Source organism: Scyliorhinus torazame, chromosome 16 (genome assembly GCF_047496885.1).
Source record: "Scyliorhinus torazame isolate Kashiwa2021f chromosome 16, sScyTor2.1, whole genome shotgun sequence".
Taxonomy (NCBI): domain Eukaryota; kingdom Metazoa; phylum Chordata; class Chondrichthyes; order Carcharhiniformes; family Scyliorhinidae; genus Scyliorhinus; species Scyliorhinus torazame.
The window spans coordinates 55,232,123-55,247,148 of record NC_092722.1 but is presented as its reverse complement, the minus strand read 5'-3'; the positions used below and the strand labels follow the sequence as shown (position 1 = coordinate 55,247,148).

Below are 15,026 nucleotides of genomic sequence, written 5' to 3'. Positions count from 1 at the left end.
AGCTTAAAATGAAACACATGACAAGAAGGACTATAATACATTACAACCACTTAATACTCTGATGGCTGTACACACACAGTATTACATGAAGTTGTCACATGGTTTCCAAATACCTATGTTTTCCAAACTCTGAGATGGCCCTTTGTTCCCAAACAACATCCAATGTTGGTTTAGCTCAGTGGACTAGACAGCTGGTTTGTGATGCGGAACAAGGCCAGCAGCGCGGGTTCAATTCCTGTACCAGCTTACCCAAACAGGTGCCGGAATGTGGTGACTAGGGACTTTTCACAGTAACTTCATACTTGTGACAATAAATGGTTATTATTATATAATTCTATGGGCTAAATCCATCAGATAATTACCACACACAGATTATTTGGCCGCGTTTGGGAAAACTGTCTTCAGTTTCAGCAAAGGCGAAATCTTCTCAGTTCGAGTATTAGAATTTTTTTTAAAAAATTGTTTTTATTAAGGCTTTTTTCAAACAGAATTTTTACATAACCAATAACAGAAAAATAAAAGGAAAATATTTAACCAAACTAGGTGGCTGTTATCATTATACAAACAGAGAATATACATTAAATGAACAGTTCCCCACCTAAGCTCCCCCACCCCCTCGAATTGCTGCTGCTGCTGACATTTTACCGCTCTCCTAGAAAGTCAAGGAATGGTTGCCATCGCCGGGAGAACCCCAGCAAGGACCCTCTCAAGGCAAACTTTATTCTCTCCAGGCTGAGAAACCCAGCCATATCGCTAACCCAGGTCTCCACACTCGGGGTTTCGAGTCCCTTCACATTAACAAGATCCGCCTCCAGGCTACCAGGGAGGCAAGGCCAAAGCTTCAGCCTCTTTCGCTTCCTGCACTCCCGGATCCTCTGACACCCCAAAGATCGCTATTGTTGGACTCGGCTTCACCCGCGTGTCCAGAATCCTGGACATGGCCCTCGCAAAGCCCTGCCAGAATTCTTTAAGCGCCGGGCATGCCCAGAACATATGGACATGGTTCGCTGGACTCCCTGAACAGCTCGCACAGCTGTCCTCCACCCCAAAGAACTTACTCATCCTTGCCGTCGCCATGTGTGCCCGATGTACCACCTTAAACTGAATTAAACTGAGCCTGGCACATGATGAGGAGAAATTTACCCCGCCTAGGGCATCAGCCCACAGGCCCTCATCTAATTCCTCACCCAGCTCCTCCCACTTGCCCTTCAGTTTCTCCACTGGGGCTTCCTCCGCCTCCTGCAGTTCTTGGTAGATGTCGGACACCTTCCCCTCTCCTACCCAGATGCCAGACACCACCATGTCCTGTATCCTACGAAGGGGTAGCAACGGAAATGTCCCCACCTGTTTTTTGAGAAAGTCGCGGACTTGGAGGTATCTGAAGGCATTTCCCGGGGGCAGGCTGAACTTCTCCAGCGCCTTCAAGCTAGGGAAAGTCCCATCTATGAACAAGTCCCCCATCCTTCTAATGCCTGCCCTGTGCCAGCTTTGAAACCCCCAATCTATCTTGCCCGGAACAAATCTATGGTTGTTCCGTATCGGGGTTCAAACTGAGGCCCCCTCCTCCTTCCTGTGCCTTCTCCACTGACCCAAGACCCGCAGTGCCGCCGTCACCACCGGGCTTGTTGTGTATCGTGCTGACAAGAACGGCAGCGGTGCCGTTACTAGTGCCCCTAGGCTGGTGCCTTTGCATGACGCCGCCTCTAGCCGCCCCCACGGCGACCCCTCCTCCATTACCCATTTCCGAATCAAGGCCACATTAGCCGCCCAGTAGTAGCTACAGAAGGTCAGAAGCGCCAACCCTCCCCCCCCCCCCCCCCCCCAACTGGGCTACAAAAACAGTCTTTTAACTCGCGGGGTCTTGTTTGCCCACACAAATCCCGTGATAATCCTGTTCACCCACTTGAAGAAGGATTTGGGGATGAAGATGGGAAGGCACTGAAAAACGAACAGGAATCTGGGGAGAACTGTCATCTTCACAGTTTGCACCCTTCCAGCCAGGGAAAGCAGGAGCATGTCCCACCTTTTAAAGTCTCCCTCCATCTGCTTGACAAGCCGAGATAGATTGAGCCTGTGTAGGGCATCCCAGTTCCTCGCCACCTGTATACCTAGGTAACGAAAACTCCTCTCCACCATCTTGAGCGGGAGCTCTCCCAGTTTCTCCTCCTGACCCCTAGCGTGGATTACAAACAGCTCACTTTTCCCCATGTTCAACTTGTACCCCGAGAAGCTCCCAAAGTCCCTTAGGATCCGCATGACCTCCCCCATCCCCTCTAGCGGGTCCAAAATATACGAAAGCAGGTCGTCTGCGTAAAGCAAAACCCCTCTCCCCCCCCCCCCACCCCCGGACCAGCCACCTCCAGTTCCTTGAAGTCCTCAGCACTATGGCCAATGACTCAATTGCCAGGGCAAATAGTAGCGGGGACAGGGGGCACCCCTGCCTCGTCCCTCGGTGCAAACTAAAATATTCCGACTTCAGCCGGTGCGTGGACACACTTGCTACGGGGGCCTGATACAGTAGCTTGACCCGCCCTATGAATCCCTCACCGAATCCAAACCTACCTAACACTTCCCACAGGTAATCCCATTCCACCCGGTCAAAGGCTTTCTCTGCATCCATTGCAGCCACTACTTCTGCGTCCCCTCCTTGGGCATCGTAATAATATTCAGGCGCCTCCTCACATTTGTGTTCAATTGCCTGCCCTTGACGAAACCCGTCTGATCCTCATCAATCACTCCCGAGACACAATCCTCTATTCTAATAGCCAAAATTTTAGCCAGCAGTTTGGCATCTACATTCAGGAGCGATATCGGCCTGTAGGACCCACATTGAAGCGGATCCTTCTCCCTCTTCAAAATGAGCGAGATCAATGCCTGCGACATTGTCGGGGGGAGGGATCCTCTCTCCTTTGCCTCGTTAAAGGTTCTTAGCAGGAGTGGGCTCAGCAGCTCAGAGAATTTCTTATAAAATTCTACAGGGAAGCCGTCCGGACCCAGGGCCTTGCCCGACTGCATACTTTCTAGGCCCTTAACTATCTCCTCCAACTCAATCGGGGCCCCCAGTCCGTCCACCAGATCTTTGTCCACCCTTGGGAACCTCAATTGGTCCAAAAATTGCTTCATCCCTGCCCCTCCCACCGGGGGCTCTGACTCGTACAGTTTACAATAAAACTTCTTGAAGACTTCGTTGATCTTCTCTGGGCCCAAGACCTGTTACCTGCCTTATCCCTAACTCCCCCAATCTTCCTGGCCGCCTCTCTCCTGCGAAGTTGGTGCGCCAGCATCCTACTTGCTTTCTCCCCATACTCGTAGACTACCCCTTTCACCTTCCTCAGTTGCGCCTCCGCCTTCCCAGTGGTCAGCAGATCAAATTCTGCCTGCAGTCTCCGGCGCTCCTTTAGCAGCCCCTCCTCGGGGGTCTCCGCGTACTTCCTGTCAACTCTGAGTATCTCTCCCACCAGCCTCTCCCTCTCCGCCCTCTCCCTCTTCTCTCTGTGGGACCTAATAGAAATTAACTCCCCTCTAATAACCGCCTTTGTAGCCTCCCAGACCATTGTTGCTGTTACCTCCCCTGTGTCGTTTGTTGTCACATAGTTTTGGATGCTCCTCCTTATCTGCCCACACACCTCTACATTCGCTAGCAGTCCCACATCCAGTCTCCAGAGAGGGCGCTGCCCTCCCTCCGCCCCCAGTCACAGGTCCACCCAGTGCGAGGCATGGTCTGAGTCCGCAATGGCCGAATACTCAACCCCCTCCACTCTCGGCATTAATGCCCTGCTCAACACAAAAAAGTCAATCCGAGAGTACACTTTGTGAACGTGGGAGAAAAAGGAGAACTCCTTCACCCTTGGCCGCGCGGATCTCCATGGGTCCACGCCCCCCATCTGGTCCATGAACTCGCTCAGGGCCTTGGCCGCCGCCGGTCTCTTTCCCGACCTGGACTTAGACCGGTCCAATGCCGGATTCAGGACTGTGTTGAAGTCCCCCCCCCCCCCATAATCATATTACTTGACTCCAAGTCGGGGATTTTACCCAGCATGCGCCTCATGAATTCCAGTTCGGGGCATAGACGTTCACTAACACCACCCGGGCCCCCTGCAGCTTGCCACTCACCATAATGTACCTGCACCCCTTGTCCGCCACAATACTCCCTGCCTCGAATGCCACCCGTTTGCTAACCAGAATTGCCACCCCTCTGGTCTTCGAGTCAAGCCCCGAATGGAACACCTGGCCCAACCATTCCCTCCTTAACCTCGCTTGGTCAGCGAGTTTAAAGTGCGCCTCCTGTAGCATGGCCATGTCCGCCTTTAATCCCTGTAAATGTGAGAACACGCGGCCCCTCTTGACCGGCCCATTCAGACCCCTCACATTCCATGTGATCAGCCTGGACGGGGGATTACCCCCCCCCACCCTGCCGACTAGCCATCTCCCTTTTTCGGCCAGCCACGTGCCCGCGCCCCCCGCTCGCTCCAGCCCTCCCGCCGGAGGCCCCCCAACCTGACTCTCCATCCATACCCAAAAGTTGACTCCCCTTCAGTCAGCAAAGCAGCGCCCCATCCCCCCCTCCCAACTCCCCAATCCCCCTTGCCAAGCACCTGCTAAGCACTGATTTCCCCCCCATTACGCTTCCGTAAGTCAACTGACCCATGCTGTCCCCGGCCGCTCCCGCCTCTATCCCCAGTCTTACTGTAGTCTCCTCCTTCGGGCCCTAACCTTCCCTCCCCCACAGGTTAAGAGAGCAAGCACCATCCACATTCTTCCCATGAAATGAGAACCACAACCCGGGTGTTACCCCGCCCCCTGAAAAAAAGAAAAAGAAAGAAAAGGGAACAGCTTAAATTCTACTATCAATCTTACATCAGGCCAACACCCGGTTACACATCTCTCCCAGGGCGTTTCACCCACGTGCAGCTGTCCTTTAGTTCGAGTCCAGCTTTTCATACTTAATACATGTCCATGCCTCGTCCGGCGTGTCGAAGTAGTGGTGCCTGTCCTGGTACGTTACCCAAAGCCTTGCCGGATGCAGCAGCCTGAACTTCACCCCTTTGCTGTGGAGGACCGCCTTAGCATGGTTGAATCCCGCACACCTCTTAGCCAATTCAGCTCCCAGGTCCTGGTATATCCGAATCTCGCAGTTCTCCCACTTACTGCTCCGCTCCTTCTTTGCCCAGCGCAAGACACGCTCCCAGTCTGTGAAGCGGTGGAACCTTATCACCATCGCCCTCGGTGGTTCGTTCGCCCTAGGCTTCCTCGCGAGGACTTTGTGCGTCCCGTCCAGTTCCAAGGGCCGCGGGAAGGCCCCCGCGTCCATCAGCGTCCCCAGCATTGTAGTCACATACGTGCTCGCGACCACCCCTCCGCACCTTCAGGGTCCCAGAATCCACAGGTTTTGACTCCTAGACCTATAGTCAAGGTCATCCAGTCTCTCCTGCCATCTCTTGTGCAGGGCCTCATGCGCCTCCACCCTGACCGCCAGGCCCAGGATCTCATCCTCGTTGTCAGATACCCTTTCTCTCCACCGCTTTGATCGCCTACTCCTGTACCTTCTGAGCGTCCACCATCTTTTCCATGGAGGCCTTCATAGGGGCCAGCATCTCTGCCTTCAGCTCTGCGAAGCAGCTTCTCAGGAACTCTTGCTGCTCTCTCGACCACTGGGCCCACGCTGCTTGGTCCGCGCCAGCCGCCATTTTGTCTTGCCGGACCCTTTCCGCTCACTTCCCCGCAATCGCTCTCTTGACGGCCCCACTCCTGCTTCCCTCCATGCAGCAGTGAGGGGAACCTCTCCAGCGTCTCTTGCCACGCCGGGAATCACCGCTGAAGTGCCGCTACCACTCCGTTGAAGGGCCCAAATGTCCGATCCCGGCGGGAGCTGCCGTGTGCGCGACCTATTCGGATATGGCCGCTACCGGAAGTCCGAGTTTTAGATTTTAACAGGTTGCCCGTTTATCAATAACGGTTTTTGCAATCGGGTGTGGCTGTGATGGTAGCTGCCTACTGTGTCACTTTCTCCTGTTATTGTGCTATGGATATATCATTATTTCCCTTTGATGTTACCCACCCTGTGGATCTGGCTTTTAGAAATCATAGCAAGTAGTGCCCTCTGTAAACAAAGTTTCTACAAACTTCAGCAACTCTTGTCAGAACTACAGCAAAATCCCCAAGAAAAGCAAAATGATGTCCTCAGAAAAATGCAGTAAGTGGAGGATAGTTATACAATGGAAATTATGTGTTTCATTTACAGTAGTGAGGTCTCCAGATATGACCGACTGAGACATCTGCATTCTGACAGGGTTTATGTGTCTGTATCTGTAGCGAATTGCAAAGTGGCATATTGCTGTCTGGACATTTCACTCAATGCCAATCGTGTAATTCTGGCTTTGTGGCCTGCGTGGAACTCTGTTGCTGATTGTCACGGCCAGTGGCTGAAACCTGATTCTGCCGTGAAAACCTTGCTGCAATTGTTCATAAGAGGATGGATTTGGAAACTAGGAAATCTGGTACAGAATCACCCCCATTAAGCGTAATGGAACATTATTCCCTCACTGAGGATGTCACAGTAAATATTTTTGCCGACAAAGAAGACAGCAGCAGCTTGTAAATATTTTTTATGTGCAGTTTTCTTAAATATTCCCAGTGCTCATAGTACGATTCAGATCAAAATGATAGACATACAGCAGTATGTCACGGGTAATTTTATTTGCTGGGAAGTTGCCCAAAGGAGATTGACAACAGAATTAGCTGAGGTTGTTGTAGTTATCAAGTTCTCTTCAGACTATAACTCCAGCAGTCTCATTCATTAATATCAGATTTCCAGCATCTGCAGTATTTTGCTTTTGTTGGTGTTAAAATCACATCCCATGCAAGGCAGTGTGATCAGAGGGTGCAAGTCACACTAAGGGTCGCATTTTTAACTGAGCTCTTACCTGCAAGGAGTTCCCAGGTGAAACGTGGACAGTTTGTATATAAACTGTGTTGGTGATTGGGTGAATGAATGCAGACAGCAGATAAGAAATACTTATCTGTAAGGAAGCAATGTTATGATTTGGATATTCATTAGCACCAAATGATGGTGGGGTTATTTCTGAAGTTACAAATCTCTTCGGTTCTCTTCTGTCTTGTTCCCCCTTCCAGAAGGCAGGAGTTCTTGCTGACTTGTTTTCGATTGGTGTTGACAGCTTTCTGCTAACTTTTACCAGCTACCCCACACCTCAGGCATGTGCCTGGACAGTGAAGAGCCAGTTACCCAGCATGGATCGACGACTGGGAATCTCACCTACCACGCATCAGACAGGCACAGGCGCACTGTGTGCGATATTCTGATGCGCGATAGCAGTGAGTGAAGTTCCCCACCGCCACCACATTTGCAGAAAATTACCCCACTGAGTGTCAGGAAGCAGTTTAACTGTGAGGACACCATGGTTCAGATTGTATCCATTGTGCTTTCCAGGGAATCTCCAGGATGGAATCAGAAGCAGCAACACAGGCTGGCTTTATGCCCTGCTAGAGGTGGTGAGGGCAATTGTCCCATCCTTACTGCCACTCCCAGGTTAAGCTGAGTGCTAAGTGCCATATCAAGAATGGAATGCAGTTTTAAATAAATAATCAAACTCCTTTTATGTCAGACATCATTATTTCTCACAGTAATGTAATGTTTGGATAACATTGTCACGAGTTTTGTTTCCACAGGGCACGAACCTAAGCGGACAGTAAAAAGCCCTCTGCCTACTCCTCAGTCAAGGATCATCTCCTCCCATGATGGAACTGCCGGGTTTTCCGGTGGAAGCCTATCTACACTGACCATGAAGAGACTCACTGGTGAGTGCTCAATCAATCACTAATCAATCTCCTTCCTTCTATAGTTCAGGATAGAACGCTTTGAGATAGCACGAGACGCTCTATAGTGGAACAAATGGAACTGATTTTACTCATGTACAGGCTACACAGTACAAAAAATTAGCTTTCTGTTTCTTGGGGGTTAGAAAATCATCTCAGGCAGTGACGTGAAAGGGGTGATATCGGACTACATTGGAACGGCCATTCTATGCAGCGCCAGGGGTCAATGTTTGAACCCTTTCTCTTCCTGATATATATAATGTCCTAGACCTTGGCATAAAGGGCACAATTTCAACATTTGCAGACAATAAAAAACTTGGGAGCATTGAGAACTGTGGAGGGTATTTCAAAAGTCCATAGACAGAATGGGCAGGTGTTATGGGCCAGGGTTTAGAGAACCCCAAGGTTTATCATGGAGTTCACCTGACCCACAACTTTTAATAGATTGTGGTATGGGGAGCACACGGCTCACTCTAGAGATGTGGTACAGCAGAAATGGAAAGTATTTTTTAAAACAAAAGAATGATTATTCTATAAACTCAAGTTAACCTTTTTAAAACAAACAGTGAATATCTTAGCAACCATTAATTCAAAGATAACCCCCAAAGAATGCAACACTAAGTAATCCTTTAAGCTGTCCTTTTAACATCCAAAAGATTTAACAACCTTTAAACAGAAGCACATCAGGGTTTACATTCAATACCGAAAATATTTAAATTTCTGAATTCACCAAATGATTAAGACTCCTTCATGGCAGAGAGCTCAACAGTACAGCTGTTTTGACTGACTTCAGCTGCAACACGCTGAAAAACCAAACCAAAAAGACAGAGACACTCCCAAGCTTTTCTCAAAAGTGAAACGAAAAAGCAGAACCAGAGCTCAGCTCCACCCACACTCTGACATCACTGCAGTAACATGAGCAGCTAACCATTTGTTACAGCGACATTCTCATGACACAGGCAAGTGGCAGATTAATTTCAATGCGGAGAAATGTGACTTGATCCATTTTGGCAGGAGAAACATGGAGAGGTACTATAAAATAAAGGATACAACTCTAATGGGGATGCAGGAACAGAGGGACCTGGGTGTATAAATACATAAGTAATTGAAGGTGGCAGGATAGGTTGAGAGAGCGGATAATAAAGCAGACTTTATTAATAGGAGTGTAGAGTACAAGAGCAAGGAGGTTATGTGGAACTTATATAAGAACTCAGTTTGGCGTCAGATGGAGTATTGCATTCAGTTCTGGGCACCACACTTTTGGAAATATGTGAAGATATTGGAAACAATACAGAAAAGATTCACGGGAATGATTCCCAGGATGAAGAACTACAGCTATGCAGATAGATTGTTGAACTTTGGTCTGTTTTCCTTGGGAGAGAGTAGGCTGTTGGGTGTTTTGACGAGAGGTATTCAAAATCCTGAGTGGTCTGGACAGAGTAGATAGAGAGATACTGTTCCCGCTTATGAAAGGATTGAAAGCGAGATGGCACAGATTTAAGGTAATTGGCTTAAAGCAGAAGTGACATGAGGAAAAGCTTTTTGACACGATGAGTCATCGAGGACGAGAATGCGCGGCCTGAGAGTGTGGTGGAGGCAGGTTCAATCAAGGCTTTCAAAAGGAATTTCCAATGTTATTTGAAAAGGAAGAATTGTAGGGTTACGCAGCGAAGGCAGAGGACTGAATTTCTCATTCAGAGAGCAGTGCAGACACAATGAATGGAATGGCCTCCTTCTATACTGTAACTATTCTATGATTCTTTGTGATATTTAATTTCATTCATTGCAGTTAAACTGAATCGGGCACTGAGTATGACGGCCAATCCAATAACACGTGTTTTATGCCATCATCGGAGACAAATTTCTGGCCATGTATCTTTCAAGCCCTTTAGCTAATTCTGGAAAACTGTTGTCCTTTACACACTTTGGTCAGGATTTTGTTTCTGATATAGTGTCCAGTAATAAACTTCTGCTGTTACCTAAATTTTCCATGGAAAAGGCATAAATGGAACATAGACATAGAGCATGATAAAGCAACTGATTGTGAAAAGTTAATGGATCTTCAGCTTACCCGGATAGGGCATTATTGAATCCATTTAACAAAATTGGATGCATCTGAAAAAATACATTTTGTCAAAGCTTTCTTTTTGCATTCATCAGAACAATCACAAGAATTCCAATGTCAGGGGATACAACAACTTTATACTCTATGAGATGAGAGTGCTGATTGGTTTGCAAGTGGACTCTGATTGTTAGAGGCATTGCCATAGAGAATGCGCCAGTTAGAGATGAGTGACAGTTAACTGCCAAGCTTTATTTGAAAATTGATCAATTAAGCTTCATTAAAAAAAAAAATGTATTCAAATTTTTTACATATTTTCAACAAAACCCCCCCCCCCTTACAGAAATAAGAAAAAAACAAAGAACACATAAATAAACATCTTATAGCTATGTCACGTATTCCGCCAGTATACAAGCCCCCCTATTAAACCATAATAAACACAGTAGTAAACACAAAGTACCCCCCCCCCCCGGGTTGCTGCTGCTGCTGTCCACCTCCTACCGCTCCGCTAGAAAATCTAGGAACGGTTGCCACCGCCTGAAGAACCCCTGCACAGATCCTCTTAAGGCAAATTTTACCCTCTCCAATTTTACCCTCTGCCATGTCGCTGATCCAGGCTTCCACGCTTGGGGGACTCGCATCCTTCCGCTGTAGCAGAATCCTCCGCCGGGCTACCAGGGACGCAAAGGCCAGAATACCGGCCTCTTTCTCCTCCTGCACTCCCGGCTTGTCCGATACCCCAAATAGTGCGAGCCCCCAACTCGGCTTCACCCGGGTGTTTACCACCTTAGACACCATCCTCGCAACTCCCCTCCAGAACCCATACAGCGCTGGGCACGCCCAAAACATGTGGGTGTGATTTGCGGGGCTCCCCGAGCACCTCACACACCTGTCCTCTACTCCAAAAAACCGACTCAGCCTTGCCCCAGTCATGTGCGCCCTGTGCAGAACCTTAAATTGTATCAGGCTAAGCCTGGCGCAAGAGGAGGAAGAATTACCCAGGGCGTCTGCCCACGTCCCCTCGTCTATCTCCTCCCCCAGCTCCTCCTCCCATTTACCTTTCAGCTCCTCCACCGAGGCCTCCTCCTCCTGCATCTCCTGGTAGATCGTCGAGACCTTGCCTTCTCCAACCCACACCCCCGAGAGCACCCTATCCTGGATCCTACGTGCTGGCAACAGCGGAAATTCCCTCACCTGCCGTCTGACAAATGCCCTTACCTGCATGTACCTGAAGGCATTTCCAGGGGGGAGCCCAAATTTTTCCTCTAATGCCCCAAGGCTCGCAAACGTCCCATCTATAAACAGGTCCCCCATCCTTCGAATACCTGCCCTGTGCCAGCTCAGGAACCCCTCATCCATTCTCCCCGGGGCAAACCGATGGTTCTCTCGGATCGGGGACCGCACTGAAACCTCTGCCTCCCCCCTGTGGCGTCTCCACTGCCCCCAAATTTTGAGGGTCGCCGCCACCACTGGACTCGTGGTGTACCTTATCGGCGGGAGCGGCAGCTGTGCCGTCACCAGCGCTCCCAGGCTCGTGCCCACACAGGACGCCATCTCCAGTCTTCCACGCCGCCCCCTCCCCCTCCATTCCCCACTTACGTATCATCACCACATTGACAGCCCAGCAATACCCACAGAGATTAGGCAACGCTAGCCCTCCTCTGTCCCTGCTCTGTTCCAGTAACACCCTTCTCACCCTTAGGGATTTAAGCTCCAGTCTCTGCGGGGCGTGGGTTCGAATACCACCACTGCCAGAATTATTAGGGGCTGTTTAGCACAGGGCTAAATCGCTGGCTTTGAAAGCAGACCAAGGCAGGCCAGCAGCACGGTTCAATTCCCGTACCAGCCTCCCTGAACAGGCGCCGGAATGTGGCGACTAGGGGCTTTTCACAGTAACTTCAATGAAGCCTACTTGTGACAATAAGCGATTTTCATTTTCAAATGCGTCTCCTGGAGCATAACCACATTTGCCTTCAGTCCCTTCAGGTGCGCGAACACATGGGCCCTCTTGACCGGCCCGTTCAGGCCTCTCACATTCCCAGGTATCAGCCCGATCAGGGGGCTGCCGCCGCCCCCCCCCCTTGCCGATTAGCCATCTCCCTTTCTCGGCCAGCCACGTGCCCGCGCCTCCCGCACTCTCCGTTCCCCCAGCGGCAGACCCCCGCCCCGACTCTCTCTTCAGGCTCCAGGTCCCCTATGGCCAATGCAGCAGCAACCCTGTTCCCCCCCAGCTAGGTACCCCCTAGCCTCATTGCTCCCCCCATAGCACTCCCGTAAGTCAGCTGACTCCTGCTGACCCCGGCCGCTCCCGCCACTCAATCGACCCCCCCAGTGTGAGAATCTCCGCCCCCCCCCTCCTGTCCATCAGCGGGCGCTCCTCTCCAGCACCACCCCTCCCCCTGACCACGCCCCCTTCCTTCCCTAGCACGGGAAAAAGCCCGCCCTTTCCAGCAAGCCGGCCCCGCCGCCCCCTCTGGCGCAGCTCCCTTTCGCGGTCTGATCCCAGCTCCCCCATCTCAGGCCTCCCCTCACCCCTCCCCCCCTCCAATGGGGCCCCCTATTCCAACCACCGGCGCCCACACTCTCACCAAACCCCCACTACGAACCATTTCACCCTACCCCACCCGGCACCCAAAAAGAAAACAGTACCAAACAGAACTGAACATCCCCCCAAAACACAACAATCACATCAATCCCCTCTCGACATCCCCTCGCAACCGACCCTCAATCCGGGTACAACCTTTTGGCCTGGATAAAGGTCCACGCCTCCACCGGCGTCTCGAAGTAGTGGTGGCGGTCCTTGAAAGTGACCCACAGTCGAGCCGGCTGCAACATTCCAAATTTCACCCCCTTCCGATGCAGAGCCGCCTTAGCCCAATTGTACCCAGCCCTCTTCTTGGCCACCATCACGCTCCAGTCCTGGTATATCCGGACCTCTGCATTCTCCCACCTGCTGCTCCGCTCATTCTTTGCCCACCTTAGGACACGCTACCTGTCCACGAAGCGGTGGAACCGCACCAGCACCGCTCGCGGCGGCTCGTTGGGCTTGGGCCTCCGCGCCAGGATCGGTGTGCCCCCTCCAGCTCCTGGGGCCACGGGAAGGCCCCCGCGCCCATCAACATGTTCAGCATCATGACCACATATGCTCCAACATCCGAGCCCTCCATTCCCTCTGGGAGACCCAGGATCCACAGGTTCTTCCTCCTCGACCAATTCTCCATGTCCTTGAACTTCTCCTACCATTTCTTATGCAGCGCCTCGTGCGCCTCTACCTTCAGTGCCAGGCCCAAGATCTCGTTCTCGTTCTCCGAGGCCTTTTGCCACACCTCCCGGATCTCCGCCCCTTGGGCCTTCTGGGTCTCGAGCAGCTTGTCTATCGAAGCCTTCATCGGCTCCAACAGCCCAGCCTTCGATTCCGTGAAGCAGCGCTGGAGAAACTCCTGCTGTTCCTGTGACCACTGCGCCCACGCTGCCTGGTCTCCACCCGCCGCTATCTTGATTTCCCTCCCTCGCACTTTTCGCTGCTCCAAAACTACTTTTTTCACCGCTCTACTCCTGGTCCAATCCATACAGTGCCGGGGAAATGCTAGTAACACATTCCCACACTGGGAACCGTCGAACAAATTCCGCTGGGGGCCCTAAAAAGAGCCCAAAAGTCCATTTCTGTCGGGAGCTGCCGAACGTGCAACTTAGCTCCGCATAGCTGCAACCTGAAGTCATCAATTAAGCTTCATGGTCATTGGTATTCTTGTCATTGTCTGGATGAGTTCAAGATGAAAAGCTTTTACAATGCAGCAATATTCAAGCCCTGTACTACCAGATTCGATGTTCCGAGTTGGAATGTTAGAGAAGTAGTAATGGCATCAGATGTTAAGAACTGAGAGAGAATAATCAAATTGTCTTAAAGCTGTACAAATAATTTGCTCATCCTTCCTGTCAAAGATTAAAGGATGTAGGTGTGGTTAATTTTTCTTTTTTTAATTCATTTATGGGATGTGGGTATTGCTGGTTAGGCCAGCATTTATTGCCCATCCCTAGTTGCCCTTCAGAAGGTGGTGGTGAGTTGCCTTCTTGAGGTATAGGCACACCCACTGTGATGTTAGGGAGGAAGTTCCAGAATATTGTTCCAGTGACAGTGAAGGAACGGTGATATATTTCCAAGTCAGGGTGGTGAGTGACTTGGAGGGCAACCTCCAGGTGGTGGGATTACCAGGTATCTGCTGATCCTGTCCTTCTAGATGATAGTGGTTGTGGGTCTGTAAGGTGCTGTCTAAGGAACCTTGGTGAGTTACTGCAGTGCATCTTGGAGACAGTACACACGGCTGCCTCTGTTCGTCGGTGGTGGAGGGTTTGAATGTTTGTGGAAGGAGGAGCAATCAAGCGGGCTGCTTTGTTCTGGATGGTATCGAACTTCCTGAGTGTTGTTGGAGCTGCACGCATTCAGGCAACTTCTTGAGTGTTGTTGGAGCTGCACACATTCAGGCAAGTGGAGAGTATTCCATTACACTTCTCACTTGTGTCTTGTGGATGGGGGACAGGATTTGGGGGTCAGAAGGTGAGTTACCCGCCATAGGATTCCTAGCCTTTGACCTGCCCTGGTGGCCACAGTATTAATATGGCCAGTCCAGTTCAGTTTACCAGGATGTTGATTGTATACAAGGCTCATCAAAGCGATTAATGAGAAATGTAAAATAGGTAAAAAGTATCAGGAGACACTGCAATGTCCTATTGTAGACTTTCCATTGATATGTGACTTTAATGAGGTAGCTGCCATGAGTCCAACGATATGGGACGAAGACAGAGATATTTTCATTTTGCGCTTTAAATCTGGTTGCTGAGGAAATAACCTTTCTGCAGTAATACATAGCAAGGACAAAAAGATAATTGTAGATCAAGTCACGGAGAAATGGATAGGGACTGGACTTGGGGCACTGGCTAAGTTTCTGACTGATCTTGGGGGTGGGGTGGGGGGTGGCAGAATTTGCGAATGGTTGAGTTCAGAGACACGTGTAAAAACATGGATGCTGCGATCATGAGTACTGAACTGAAAATCATTTCAGCAGTGGACTCTGTGAAAGGAATCACACAGTCATAGACTAAATGCTGCATAAAATCTTAGCCGATCAACCAA

At 50.4% G+C, this 15,026-nt stretch overlaps 1 protein-coding gene across 5 annotated transcripts in view; it reads left to right on the top strand.

Moving 5' to 3' along the window:
- The window catches only part of nphp4 (nephronophthisis 4), a 770,918-nt gene that overhangs the window by 676,510 nt on the left and 79,382 nt on the right, over positions 1–15,026 (top strand). For all 5 annotated transcript variants that reach the window (XM_072478481.1, XM_072478484.1, XM_072478483.1 and 2 more), the window contains one exon: positions 7,687–7,815. In XM_072478481.1, coding sequence (XP_072334582.1) covers positions 7,687–7,815 — 129 coding nt within the window. The remainder of the gene's footprint in view (positions 1–7,686; positions 7,816–15,026) is intronic.